This window comes from Fusarium keratoplasticum, chromosome 9, assembly GCF_025433545.1.
Source record: "Fusarium keratoplasticum isolate Fu6.1 chromosome 9, whole genome shotgun sequence".
NCBI classification, from domain to species: domain Eukaryota; kingdom Fungi; phylum Ascomycota; class Sordariomycetes; order Hypocreales; family Nectriaceae; genus Fusarium; species Fusarium keratoplasticum.
In genome coordinates, this window is record NC_070537.1 from 1,006,853 (window position 1) to 1,020,820 (window position 13,968).

Genomic DNA, 13,968 nt, shown 5'->3' on the forward strand with positions numbered 1-13,968 from the left:
TTTCCTAGTCTCCTTTTCATCACTATCTTACATCCTAGCCTTGGGAATGCCATCCCAAGCTTGGTCAAAGCCAGCCCCCCTAACCCACATAGTCCCACCAGCATTCTCAGTCGCATCCAGTAACAAATGCATCACCCTCAACCACTCATCCCCCTTGATCTTCACCCACTTCTTATCCTCAAACGGCTCTGTAGTCCTCTTTGCCAATATCAGCGCCCTCGCCAACTTGACCGTGTGCCCATCATCCACAATCTTGTGAAACCGCGGGAGAAGATCCTCCATCTTGTCCGCTAGCTTGCCGTCTCTGGGGGTGTACTCGCGGAGCAAGTCACCGTGGAGGGTTGGACAACCGCGGGCGGCGTAGGTCAGGAGATCCATGCGGATCTTGTACTCGAGGAGCTGTGCTTTGGTGGAGGCTGGGATCCAGGGTTTGGCGTTAAGGGAGAGGAAAAAGGGGGTTGATGTGACGTGGTGCCTGTGCATGTTAGTATGAATGTGGCATAGCTAGGAAGACGACTTACATGAGGAAAAAGTCAAACTTGGGTGTGTGAGGAGGATGAAAAGCTGCTCCTGCGGCCATATACGCAGCAGTATGCACCATCTCAGCCGCCTTCTCTTCCACTTCATCCTCGTTCACCCTCACCCTACTAGCTAGTACAGCCATCTCATCCCTAGCACGCCCAAGCACACCTTGAAACATGGGCTGCGAGTCGTTCCAGCGAGCGCTGCTCCTAGTCTTCTCGTTGCTGTTGATGTCATCAAGGAGACCAAGGATGGTGCTCATCTTGGGGGGTGCATCGTCAGCTTTTGCGTTTGCTGCTGCGGTGGTGAGAAAGTCGTGTAGCTTGTTCTCGTGGACTGCCGTTTGTGCGAGAGCTGAAGCAACGAGCATGGGCTGTTCCCATTCAATAGCGTATAGCATTTGAATAAGAGGATGAAGCAGGCCTCCAAACAAACGACTCTTCATGTCACGCCCACGGTCGTCGTTCTTGAAGAGGTACTCATTCAGAACCTCTTGCCAGCCAATCCTCTGAATTTCATCCTGGAAGAAGCGCAAAAAAGCAGCGTAGTTACGGCCTTTTCCGAGGTATGCCGCCCAGTCGGAGCCGTGTTCTAGGTTGTCGACCATTTCTGGCTTGGGCTTCATGGCTTTGAGCTGGTAGCCTTTGTTTGCGTCATAGGCGATATCCATGTCCTTGGTAGAAGCGCCGGTGCCGTACAGGGTGAGGACATGATGAACGATCTGAGATTTGTTTGTAAGTTGTAGACATTGAATGATAACAATCGACTTACATGATCATGGAATCCAGATGCATTGAAAAAGACATGGTGGTGCTGGTTCGTTGTGAGTACTGGCCAGAAATGGTGAATAGGAGATGCAGTTTCATACCTCGAGATCCCTCTGCAGCAACTCAGAAACCTTTGAAGCCTCCTTATCCCCAAGCTTCATCCCCAACAACCCTGCATCCTTGGGAAGAATCTCAATCTTGAACGGCGTGGCCATGGTGCTGTATCTAGAACATGCAGCTACTACAGGTCTAGCCCAGACTCTCATCACACGCGGGGTCAACATGGGTGTTTATATACGTGACCAACATACACAAACAACCTCATGTAAGACGACGAAACAAGATCGTCTTGTGACGACAAGTTACAAAAGAGGATGGTGGGCTGACAAATGTGTCACGACTCGGCATTCGGTCGTTTCCCGCGGTGGATGTATCAAACACAAAGTTGAACGCAGATTGGTTAATGCCGTTGAATCATGAATGCAACATTGACGTATTTAACCGTAATTCCGAGTGTAAAATCGAAACATGTTGTCTCGGTGCCTGTCAGATTTCGGTGGCTGCCGGGGCTGGAAGCTCTTGGTTACCCCGGATTTTGAACCGGAGCTGACATCATTGAGGTGCTGCCGAGGCCCACTTTTCGGACTAGTCGGGTCCCGAGGTTTGGCAATGCTGACATTGACTTGGGGCGTGAAGGCAGACAATGAAGCTCTACTTCCTTTTTTCTTCTTCTTGATTGTGATTCTCTTCTCGGTACAGGTCAGCGTTGGGTTTTCGCTCTATGTATCTGTCAGGGTGGATGTCGATATAACTACAGGTAGAGGGGTGTGTGTGCAATAGCTCTTCACACGAATAAAGGGAATGATTCATGATCAAGGTATTGCAAATATGAGTCGTCTCTCTTCGTGTGTATCTCTTCTCTAAATCACTCCTCTACCCTCTCGCCGTCTATTTTTTTCGTCAAACAAAGGAAAATTACATCTCATCATATCAGGTATCTAAGCCTTGCGCTTCTTGTTCTGGTGGTTGTCATCATCCTCGAGGTCATCCTCGTCCATCTCCTCAAATTCGATATCGCTGGGGATATCGTCATCCTCCTGGGCGTTGGCTGTAATATGTTAGCAATGAATCGTCAAGACAAACACAGGACAACATACTGAAGTACTTGATGGCACCGGGCCACAGGTCCTCGGCGATGAAGACGGCGAGATCGTCGGCAGTGGGGAAGATCTCGTGCTCGTACTCATCCTCATCATCATCGTCCTCATCCATATCCTCATCCTCAGTCTGCTTGCCCTCCTTACGGGCCTTGCGCTTCTCCTCCTCGAGCTTGCGGCCCTCCTCAGACTCCTCGGGGGTGACCTTGCGGCCGCGGAAGCCGAACCAGCAGAAGAAGCTGACGCCGCCCATGCCGGTCTCCTCCATGAGCTTGAGGAGCTTCTTGGAGGACTCGGTCTCGCCAGTCTTGCCGGCCTTCTCCTCGTCGTAGACCTTCTTGGCCAGGCTCAGCATGCCGTTGGTCAGGTCCTTGCCCTCCTTCCACTTGATGTCGACGGGCTCGGAGACGAGGCCGGCCCAGCCGTCCTTGTGGTAGCGCCACCAGAACTTCTTCTCAATGACCTTGTCCTCGAACCAGTCGTTCTCCTTGAACTCCCACTTGAGGGAGATGCTGCGGGGGTCGCCCTTGGGGAGCTCGAAGCGCTCGACAGTCAGGTTGGTGAGGGCCTGGAGGAGGAGCTCAGAGTCGCTGGGCTGGATGTACTCGTCAACATCGGGAGGAGCCTGCTCGAAGACGAGGGGCCAGAACTGGGGGATCTTGGCGATGACCTCCTGACGGCGGACGTAGAGGTCCCGGGTGAGCTTATCCTGCTGGCGGACTTGTAACTAACTGTCAGCGCTGCGTAAAGTCAATTTGGTTTAAAAACTCACGAATCTCAAGCTCGACATCCTCAAAGTCATCCTCAATGGCCTGGAGCTTCTCGTAGGTGACGAGAGCCTCCTTGAGCTGCTCGTCCTGCATATCGCCGGCAGACATGGTTGCTGTGGTGTGTGTGTGTACTTGGAAAAGCAAATTCAACTCAATTGCAACAGAACAAACACTCGAATAAACCAATTCGAGAGATGAAGTGATCTATTAAGTAGGGTCACACAGGGGAATAAATATGAAAGAAAAAAAGATTTTTTTTTTTTCTGGGGAGTGTGAGTGGCAGCTTGTTTTAGTAAGGCAGCTCCAGCAAAAAAAAAAACTTCCCAAGTCCCAGAGCAGTGGAAATGACTTGCACCTTCCCTCGCAGCGCAGCGGTGAAATCTTTTTGGTGGGGTCAAGCTGATGTCATTGGCCCGCCCTCCGGACCCCGCAGACCCCTGCTTTTTTCACGCATTGGGCGCTCTGCACGGAAGGAGAAAGGCCCGAACGCTTAGTGGCTCAGGTGCCGAGGGGGACCCGCTGAAAAGCTCTGATCTCTGTTTCTTTACAGGGGGTTTGTTCCACTGCGTTTCTAGCGGGGTACAGGGCTCGGGGTACTCCGTGTTAATTGACAGTGCGGGATCATGATCCAACTTCGACCAAACCGAGGCAGGTTCGAGTCTTCAACACCACGAGGCGGAGATTGACAACGAATATAGGATATTAAATAGCTGTTTGTACAGGCCATTTACTCGTTTTAATGGTATTTCAGAATGCTTCAAACAGGTCCACAGCGTCTTTTCTTCCGTTGGCTTTTCAAACGAACAACAATAGCAGGTCAGCTCCTGTATAAGTCACGACTCCGTTTTCCGAAAATGGCATCATTCATGAAACAGATATCAGCGAGATAGGAGATGACAAACCCCTCTCCTTCTCTCACTTCCTCTTCATAACATCATCTCTCTCTCCCAAATTCCTCATCAACCTATCAATCCATCAACCATGGCTCCCCCATCCAACGACAAGTTCCCCAAGCCCATCCCCCTCGAGGTGTCTGTCTACGGTACCGATAACGGCATCCAGGCATCAAAGTATGGAGCCAAGCGTCTCCTTCTCAGCCACAAGGGTTCTCAGTCTGATGGCGGCCTCACTCCAACTGTCCAAGAGCTTCGAGGGCTCAAAAACAACGTCTTCATCCCCATCAACTGCACCATCCGGCCTCGCGCCGCTCCGAAGCCGGGCCTCGGCGAACAACAAGACTACATCTACACCAACCAGGAATTTTCTCAGATGTGCGACGCTATCCGCGAGCTTAAGCAAGCCGGCGTCATGAATCCCATCCGCGGTGACTCTTTTGTCTTCGGTTGCCTCCGACGCAACGACAACAGGAGCGTTCAGGATAGGAACAAGATTGTCGTTGACCGTTCATACTGCCGTCACCTCATCGAGATAGCCAAGCCCTTTCCGTGCACCTTCAACCGCGCCTTTGACCACTTCTTCGAAACGGGTGAGTGGAGAGATGCCCTCCATCAGATCAACATGCTCGGTTTCAAGGGTGTCATGACGGGTGGTGGCTACGGCTACTTCAACACCCACGTCGAACGCCTGATATCCATGTGCGACCGTCTTGATGAGATGCAACTCGTCATTGCCGGAGGTGTTGCTTGCCGTGAGGTTCAGAAGTTGCGCAGAGACACCCACGGCGTCAATGTCCACACCATCTGGATGAACGCCGAGTGTCTCCGCCCCGAGGACCACGACGACCCCGAGACCGCCGATGTCAACGGTGTTATGGGTCTGGTCGACCAACTTGGCCTCGACGCTGAGGACTAGCGATCCCCCAGCAGCATTGGCAAGCAGTACTACTACTAAGCAGCACCTCATTACCACTACTGAGCAGCACCCGGTGTGCTGGCAGACGGGCTGGGACTGTGGCTTGGAGACACCACGAGTTACGATTAACGACTTATGAGGGGACGATCGGAATCGGTTTAGGCTTTCTCACGATATGAAGGGCATATGGAATACTGCATGACATGGATGGCAGGATACTGTCAAGGGGGCATTAGAAGGAATCTGTACTAGCTGGCTAGTTGATCCTCAATCAAATCTCAACTCGAACCATTGAAAAAGATTTACAGAAACCAAAAGGTTTAATCTTTTCATTAAGTATCGTCCCCATTATGTCACGCAGCTCTTGCATCTCTATCATCGCTTATCATCTACAATACACATCGTTCATCTCGTCATAAATCCACTACCACCACCACCAAACTCTTAAAGGTTGCAAGAGTGAGCACCACGGCCCTTGCCCTGAGCGAGACCAAGGCAGTTGGCAATCTTGTAGAAAATGTCGACGTTGTTAAAGGTGCCGCTGAAGGTGTCCTGGCAGGGACCCCAGGCGTAGACGGGGACGTCGGTCAGCGAGTGGACGCCCTGGGACTCGCCGGTGGGGAGGGTGCCGTTGACGACGAAGCCCTTGGGGGAGTCCTTGGGGTTGACGTAGTAGTCGCCATCCTTGAGCTCGACGGCAGCCTTGCGGGGACCGTTCTTGCGGACCTTGTAGTCCTCACGGTGGTCAGGGGCAGCACCAACACCGCCAGCAATGGCGTAGCGGGGCTCCCAGTTGACGGGGAAAGTGTGGCCAGTGCCGTACTCGAGACCCTTGGCCTTCTTGGTGTATTGAGACTCGCCAGAGTTGTGGTAGACACCAATGGCGCGGCGCTTGTCACGGTCGTCCTCCTGCTCGGCGAGGTACTTGGTGTCGGCAGAACCCCAGACACTAGGAACTGTTAGCATGTTGATATCCAGATTTAGATATGAAACTTACTCGAAGCCGTGGCCGTGGTCAGCAGAGACAATGACGAGGGTCTCGTCGAGGATGTCGAGCTTCTTGAGCTTCTCAATGGTGGCACGGATAGTGTCGTCGAGCTCAAGAAGGTCACCAAGAGCACGGTCGTAGTCGAGGGCGTGCATCTGCTTGTCGACAGAGGCAGCCTCGGACATGAGGAAGAAACCCTTGTCCTTGCCACGGGTGCTGAGGATATCGACGGCCTTGAGGGTCATCTCCTTGAGACCGGGCAGGTCAGTGGCGTCACCCTTGCCGCCGGTGGGGTTGTTGTCAAGGCCCTTGAGGTTGTCCTTGTAGATGTTACGGTCGAGCCAGACGGGGAGGTTGCTCTGGCAGAAGACACCGAGGGCCTTCTTGCTCTTGTCAGCAGCAAGGAGAGAGGTCTTGTTCAGACTGACGGTGTATCCCTGCTTCTGGAACTCCTTGTAGTAGTCCTTGCCCTGGAAAGACTCCTCACCGGCAAAGAACTGCTCGGCACCGCCACCGAAGAAGACATCGGGGCCACCGTGGCTGGTCCAGGAGTAGTTGGTGTTACCGTGGAGAGCCTGGTCAATCAGAGGACCATACTGGCTACGGGCACGGGTGTGGCCAGTGAGGGCAATGGGGGTGGCATCAGCGAGGTAGGCAGTAGAGACAGCGCCCCAAGCACCGCCCTTGGCTTCGTTAGCAAGATATCAAGTCAATTGGCTTCTCAGACTTACCCAGATGCGCTTGAAGATCTCGACAATGGTCTCGACCTTGGGGTCATCGAAAGGATCGGGGGAAGAGTCAGCGTACACACTGAGGCCATGTTAGCTTGTACTCCAAAAGCTCTCCGCGGATCACAAACCCCATGGCGTTAACAGTGCTCTTGTGGCCAGTGTACAGGGCAGAGGCCGAGTTGGCAGAGTCGGTAATGTAGCTGTCGATGGAGTGGGTCATCTGGTGGCCCAGGACGGGGAACTCGTCCATCTTCATGAGAGTCTGGTATTTGCCGTTGATGCTCTTGTGTCCGAGGAGACGGGCAGCAGTGATCTAGCAAGTGTAAGCTTCCAATTCGTCTTGACAGTTGTCGTAACACTTACCATGTTGGTGGTCATGCCATCACCAATGAAGAAGATGACGTTCTTAGCCTTGCGCTTGGGTTGAAGCTTGCGAACAGTCCACTCGGCAGTGGTCTTCTCGCCATTGTAGTAGTTGAGTGTGACGGTGTACTTGCCGGGCTCGTAGATGGCGAGCTTGCGGTAAGCCTTGGAGGCGACGTTGACAATGGTGGGCTTGTCCTCGTCCTCGGCAAACAGGTCCTCGTACCACGAAAAGTCCCAGGTCTCGACCTTGGGCTCCTCGATGTTAAAGGCCTTTGCAAAGTCCTTGGGCTTGCCGCCGTCCTTGGCGATGGTCACCTTGAACTTCTGGTCAGGCTTGCCGTCGTGGGCGGCTTCGGAGCCGTTGACGGGAGCGTGAACCTCGACGCGGAGGTCGAAGAGCTGGCCGGGGAGGAAGTCGCTCTGGTCGGGGGGCAGCACGCAGCCGAGCTTGGGGCATGTGCCCAGTCGCTGGTAGGTCTGCGCCGAGACAGCAGAGAGCGAGGCCGCGAGGGCGGCAATGGCGTTGAGCTTGACCATTGTGGTGAGGCTGCGGTAAGCTTGAGCTTTTCCTTGGGTTGACTCAAGAGTAACGAGCTGAGGCAGCTTGAGAGGGGAGCTCCAAGCAAGCTCAGAGTTTGCGGGAGCTGCATCATTTATATTAACTTTGGCGGGAACATCAACCCGACGATCCCACGTGGATAGCTGCAGCTCTCTTCTGTCCGGAAGTCATCTCCGTCCCCGGAGCATCATGTTTACAGCAAGCAGCTGGTTCCCCATGTCATGCAACGGCCGCCTTCCTCTGTGGGCAAGGTGGACGAGACTTGGACGGTCCTGGCCAATATCAGCTCACCCTTGGCCAATTGCGCCCGGGAGATGAGCATGATCCAGCACCGACTTGGTTTGGATCGACATGATGCGTGCGACCAGTTCCATCGGGTTGGGAAGCAAAAGTGCTACAGCACCGTTGCACCAGAGGAGCAATTGGCGCCTCATGATGGGCGAAGCTGGCACGTGTGTAAGCTCTACCGGCCCCGCCGTTGGCAAAAGACCCGTCAGTGCTTGTCGAGTCGATTCGGTGACTGTTGTCGATGGCCTACAGCGGGGATCCATGCCGTTGCTGCAAGGAGAGCAGGTCAATCAGCCCTCGCCCTCGGCCCCAGGTGCCATGACAGACCACAGCCGGACGTGGTGAACGGCACCTCCGCGCCATCGTCGGTCCTTGGCAATCCTGTGAACGGGGGGTTCATGCCCCAAGTCGTTCACCGAGCTCAAGCTCGACCAGGGGAGAAGCAACAGACTTCCAACCCTGGTTTGGTGCCCCAAGCCCGCCGATGCAGTTCCCTCCTCCACTCATAGATAAGATCATAGTCAAAAAGCCGCGACATGCATGACAAGGGTCCAGATATGCCTCCTCCAAGTTGCTCAAATGCCGCTCGTGGGTAAACCCAAGTCCCTGATTGGTAGTTCGACCCCTGCTCCCGCGGTTCCACACATCCCCGGACATCCAAGCTTAACAAGCTTGATCCTTAACTCAACTCTATCGGACTTGACGACCGAGTTCGTTTGTGCTGAAGCGGCGCCTCTCGAGGCCTTTTGACGTCCCGGTCGTCTCTTGCCGTCAGTGGCGTTGGCTCGGAACGAGTAACGCCAACCGTTCCTTCATCCCCACCATGACGTTAGTGGGACGGGTTGTCATGATATCTCGCCATATTGACTTCACACCAGTGTCGACTTGTACCGGCCGGTGTTGCCTGGTTCAGCTGCACTCGACTTTGTTCCACGTGCTGCGGATTCGGAATTAACTGGACATGGCTGGACGAAAATTTATCGACACCAACGTAATTAGCATCCTCCACTTCTGCAAGACACACAAACTGCTTGCACGTGTAAGCGACTTCTCTAGTTGGAGCCCCATCATGCATCCTCCGGTAATAATTCACAACGGCGACCGATACTGTTGAACGACATGAAGAGCAGCGTGCATTGATAATAACTAGGTATCGGCTTCGGTAGTCACATATGAGAAGTATTCTCAGATGTAAAAAGGCGAGGAATGGCGGATGTCTTTTGAGCTCCAACTTGTCCACTTTCGACCAGGTAAAGACGAGGTGGTCGGTCCGTACATCCATCGATTGGCTTGTCGGTGGTGCAAAGCCTATTCCGTAACTCGCCTGGGGATGTCTCTCATAACTATAACTCGAGCATTGTTTCCCGACTTAACTATCAAGCATAACTTGACAGCTTGTCGATCACATCGCCATGTTACATGCTCGAGAGATGTCCAGGGTGGGCCGAACCAGCTTACCGGAAGACCCTATTGCAACGCAGTGCCTGACATGAACGGATGGGTACATTAGTCCCGTCACTTCTCCAGGCCCGGTGCAACCCCATTACCAAGCAGGGCCTCGGGAGGCACGTTGACAGACGCGGCAGGCTCTGCAATGGCCTCGGGGTGGGGGCTGTCATCGCTCTCGAACGCCTGCCAGCTGGGCTCGTTGATCTTGGTCTGACCAGCAATGCTCTTGAAGTGGTAACCCCTGGCACGAGGCCTCTCGCCCGTTCCCCTTGGAACTTCAGGCTCATAAGCAGCGGTGAACTTCTTGCTGAGCTCCCCAAACTTCTCTGTACCCTGGCTCAGAGTTTCTCGGATGCCATTGAAGAAAGCGCTGAGAATAGAGTGGTTATGAATCTGAAGAAGATTCCATCCAAGCATTTCCTTTGCATTCAAGAGATGCTTGATAAATGCCCGGTGATGGCTGGTGCAGGTGTAGCATTTGCAGCCTTCAACCAGAGGCTGCAGGGATATTGTGTGGTCCTCCGACCACATGTCAACGCCCAATGGCTGTACACCGGAGGTGTCTGGGGGCGGGAACGTGAATGATAGGGCGATTCCTGCGTCAGAGGCGGTATTGAGGAAGGGTACCGTGCATACGTCGATGCCCAGGGATATTTGCCGGAGCAGATCCTGGGGCGTCTTGGACGGGCCAAAAGACAATCGTGGCAATGCCACAAGAGGCGGATAGTTGACAAGTTCAGGCACAAGATTGACATCGTATACAGCCAAACCTGAAAGAGATTCTCTCACATCTTCGGCGAGGAATCTCAGGTAGTCCCATTGTATAGGGTATTCGACAGGAAGTACGGGAGCGAATACGGAAACGCCCATATCCTTGAGGCGGCCCTGAGGGTCCAACAAGTGAAAGAATTCCTCAACCCATTCTTCGGTCCGTTCAACCATGCGAACCTGGCGCTTCGACTGAGGAGTGGTGCTGGTGTGGAAGAGGTCTGCAGGCGGGATGGCAATGTCGGGTTGTGTAAGCTCAATGGTCTTGGCGAACTCGGGAATGGTGAGATTGCGGAACCCCGTGGAGGTGAAGATGCTGAGATGGTGGGCCCCGTTGCCGACGGGTGTCGTGACCGCCGGGAAACGTCTCGGGCCCAGGACTAGGGCTCGATCTGATGGGAAAGAAGTGAAGCTTTGGAGATTTCGAGGTGTTGCAGGGTTTAGTTTGAGAATAGGGGGTTCCTTTTTCTCGAGAACTATTTTTCAAGTTAGTATTGTTTCACAAAAAAACTTGAATTTTCATACAATCTTCAATGGCCAAGTAGGCCGCATCGAATGATGTGTGTTTAGCAACATTGTCCGGCGTCAGGTGAGGAATGACTCCTCGTGAAGCCACAGCGACATAGTTTGGTGTCTCCATAACCCTGCGACTGGCAAACGCCAGACGGCCTAGTCGGGCGACTCCGACATCAGCAACAGCTGGCTTGAGTAGCTCGAACATTGTGAGGGTCGATTCCTGCTGAGAGTCTCCAGTAGCAGGTTGGGTCATCTTGTCATGGTTGAGTCAGATTGACGTGAAGAAAGTTTGTCAACTGAGATTGGCGAGATTGTGTAATATCGTCCCGGGATAATATCAGAAAGAATAGTATAAACCCAAATGAAAAGAATAGAATGAACCAGTCGCAGTCGCCCTGTCTATCGCCGAGTCAAAGCACCAGGTCTCAATCCTCACGAGATGCTTCTTGGAGTTTGGACAAGGATTAATCGATCGCCATTCATGTCAGTGTCGGTGCGCACTGTGCTCACAGTGCCCCCAATCGCCGAAGATGATCCGGCATCTGGTGGCTTGTGGCGCAGGACAGGGCAGGCAGGCACCCGAACACGGCGCCTCGTACCTGCTTTCTTGGGACCCCGACTTCGGGCGGGAGCTACACCCCGGCCCGCGTGGGAGAAGGCGAGGCCAACCAATGGAAGCTTACGGCAGACAAACATTTGCAACACTTTGCGAGTGACAAAGGCGCGGCAAGTATCAATATTCTGAGGGCATCGTCGTTTGGGTGGATAGTATGCAATTCATGCGATACAGCCACTGCTTCACCTTGCCTTCCTTCAATCCTCACCTGCCCCGCGTTCCCATTAAAGGTGCATCTGGAACGAACACGAGGCTGACAAGGGGGGGTCGCTCGGCGATAAGATCAGTGAGATTCTCCACCCGCTGGCTCCGCTGGGCGGGCATCGGGTGCTCCGGAAAGGCAAACCCTCAGTCCAAGTCCACGCCATCGCCAAGAAGGCGGGCTGAGGCGACTCTCTCCTGCTTCCGCTGCTTCTCCGCCTCTTCCTCTACTTCTTAACAAGACCACAAGCCATGGTGGGTTATGACGAGGAAGAATCACAACCTCTAATGGCCGGCCACGACGAAGTCGACATCGAAGTCAGGCCCGTTAGTGGCACCGACAGCGAGAGCGAGAGAGACCAACAACGAGAACGAGGCACGCGACCAACTGATGCAGGCCATCCGGACGCACCGCTCGAGACACAGTCGAACCTAGAGATCGACGACAACGATCCCCCTACGCCGCGCTTCATACAAGACGAGGGATCATGGAAGCGCTGGAGATGGGTACCGTACCCCGTCCGTCGAGTTTGGAAAAAGGTCACCAAGTGGTCTCGCGGCCCTACGAGTCCCCAACCTCATCGCATTAAGCCTTTCTTCCCGATTGTCCAAGAGTACCCTCTCTGGCTCGTCGAACGATTCATCCCCAAGTTCAAGCACCGCGCCTGGCTTGTCTTTTTCTATCTCTCCATATGGGTCGTCACATTTGCGCTTGTCAAGCGCAAGGACACCATCGCCAGCGAGATTGAGGGTTGGGGCAGGCCTCAGACTATCGGCTGCGGCGTCACATACTGGGGAGCAGGAAACCTGTGCGGCATTGATGGAAGCGACTGCCGCCCCTTTAACGGCACTGGGTTTCCGTTCAAGTGTACCGCCAATTGCGAGGCCTATCACGTTCTGAACCCCAGAGCTGTGGGAGATCAAGAGGTCATCTATCGATCCATGGTCGTGGGAGGTCCTTCGACAAACGGAGATGACGATGCCGTCTACCGCGGAGACTCGTTTGTCTGTGGAGCTGCCATCCACGCCGGTGTCATCTCCAACGCGAGAGGAGGCTGTGGCGTGGTCGAGCTGGTCGGTCGCGATAAGAACTATGTCTCCTCGAATCGCAACGGGATTAAAAGCGTAGGTTTTGACTCTTACTTTCCGCTTTCCTTCCGCTTCACTCAAGGCATTGAATGTTCCGCGGCCGACATGCGATGGGCTCTGCTGGCTATCTCGGCCGTCTTTACTGGTCTCCTTTCGCTCTTCACCAACTCGCCGGCTTTGTTCTACTTCCCAACGTTCATCGGTGTTTTCTGGACAGTCGGCATGGCGTCGAACCCGCCCCCATATTCGAGAGTGCCAGCTCTCTTCTCCAACCTGATCGGCAAGTTCCTGCCCGCCATGTTTTGCGCCTGGGTCATGTACGACAAGATGGGCATCCGACGGACTCTGCGTGGTCTTACAGCCCAGGTCGAAAAGACGATTCTTTGGTTGGGCGCCTGCTGGGTGGGTGCCATGGAGAACTACACGCTCAGCTTCATTCCTATCCAGAGGCTCAACAAGCACGATCTCGACCAGCAGCCGGGCGCTAGGGCCGCCTTGGCCATGATCATCCTCCTATTGATCGTCATCATCTCGATGCAGGTGTGGTTCTTTAGACAAGAAGGACGCCTCATCAAGTATTTGAAGCTCTACATACTGTTTGTGGGTTCTATTCTCATTTCGCTTGTCATCCCAAAGCTCAGCTTACGACTTCACCATTACATCCTTGCTCTCCTGCTATTACCGGGGACAAGTATGCAAACACGACCATCATTACTGTTCCAGGGGCTTCTTGTTGGCCTCTTCATCGCCGGCATCGCGCGATGGGGCTTTGATCCGGTGCTGCAGACGTCGGAGGAGCTGCAGGGCGACGCGCAAAAGGGCACCCGTCTCCCTGTGATCCCCACGCCGGTCATCGACCTTGCCAACAGCACTGATACCTTGTCGACCATCACCTTCAAGTGGGAGGAGCCACCAGACCAGATGTTTGACGGCATCAGTATCTTGGTCAATGACGTGGAACGGTTCCGGTCGTACTTTGGCGACGAAGACCAGGAGCGTAGCTTCGTCTGGAAGAGGAACAACACCCTGGATCTGCCAGAGTACTTTAGGTTTGCATACATGGATGGCAGCGACAGCGGAGACTATACCAAGGCCGGCACCTGGACGGCAGATGGCGAGTGGCAGAAGATGAGGCCGGGTCCGTCACGGGTCAAGGCTCGAAGTCTGGAAAGAGACCTGCTGGTCCGGCGTTGATCATGATATACGTCTGTTTGGACACTTGTGCTTGTGCATTTACTGCTTTATACCACGGATCACTGTCATTTACACCAGGTACTGGCGTTGGGTAGTCACGTTTCAGGGACGAATACCATGCTTCTCGCCAGTCTTTTGAGGCTGGTTTTCACGACACTCTCTTGACGACAAAAAT

At 53.9% G+C, this 13,968-nt stretch overlaps 6 protein-coding genes across 6 annotated transcripts; 2 read left to right on the plus strand and 4 right to left on the minus strand.

Annotated features, from left to right (window-relative positions):
* Positions 1-27: 27 nt before the first annotated feature.
* Positions 28-1,573, minus strand: NCS57_01121000 (uncharacterized protein; the record flags this gene model as incomplete). Its single annotated transcript, XM_053060931.1, has 4 exons — positions 28-475; positions 522-1,243; positions 1,294-1,335; positions 1,391-1,573. 4 exons carry the CDS (start codon positions 1,571-1,573, stop codon positions 28-30), a joined length of 1,395 nt encoding a protein of 464 aa, XP_052909317.1.
* A 714-nt stretch (positions 1,574-2,287) lies between these two features.
* Positions 2,288-3,324, minus strand: NCS57_01121100 (uncharacterized protein; the record flags this gene model as incomplete). Its single annotated transcript, XM_053060932.1, has 3 exons — positions 2,288-2,397; positions 2,447-3,166; positions 3,219-3,324. 3 exons carry the CDS (start codon positions 3,322-3,324, stop codon positions 2,288-2,290), a joined length of 936 nt encoding a protein of 311 aa, XP_052909318.1.
* An 873-nt stretch (positions 3,325-4,197) lies between these two features.
* Positions 4,198-5,028, plus strand: NCS57_01121200 (Copper homeostasis protein cutC-like protein; the record flags this gene model as incomplete). The annotated part of the gene is made up of 1 exon (XM_053060933.1): positions 4,198-5,028. The coding sequence occupies one exon, from the start codon at positions 4,198-4,200 to the stop codon at positions 5,026-5,028; it is 831 nt and encodes a 276-aa protein (XP_052909319.1).
* Positions 5,029-5,472: 444 nt separating this feature from the next.
* Positions 5,473-7,719, minus strand: NCS57_01121300 (Alkaline phosphatase; the record flags this gene model as incomplete). Its single annotated transcript, XM_053060934.1, has 5 exons — positions 7,111-7,719; positions 6,876-7,060; positions 6,748-6,826; positions 6,026-6,699; positions 5,473-5,977 (listed from the first exon to the last, which is right to left on the minus strand). The coding sequence occupies exons 1-5, from the start codon at positions 7,648-7,650 to the stop codon at positions 5,473-5,475; spliced, it is 1,983 nt and encodes a 660-aa protein (XP_052909320.1). The 5' UTR covers positions 7,651-7,719.
* Positions 7,720-9,475: 1,756 nt separating this feature from the next.
* Positions 9,476-10,946, minus strand: NCS57_01121400 (Queuine tRNA-ribosyltransferase accessory subunit 2; the record flags this gene model as incomplete). Its single annotated transcript, XM_053060935.1, has 2 exons — positions 9,476-10,653; positions 10,703-10,946. 2 exons carry the CDS (start codon positions 10,944-10,946, stop codon positions 9,476-9,478), a joined length of 1,422 nt encoding a protein of 473 aa, XP_052909321.1.
* Positions 10,947-11,762: 816 nt separating this feature from the next.
* On the plus strand, positions 11,763-13,793 carry NCS57_01121500 (LCCL domain-containing protein; the record flags this gene model as incomplete). The annotated part of the gene is made up of 1 exon (XM_053060936.1): positions 11,763-13,793. One exon carries the CDS (start codon positions 11,763-11,765, stop codon positions 13,791-13,793), a length of 2,031 nt encoding a protein of 676 aa, XP_052909322.1.
* Between the last annotated feature and the right edge of the window lie 175 nt (positions 13,794-13,968).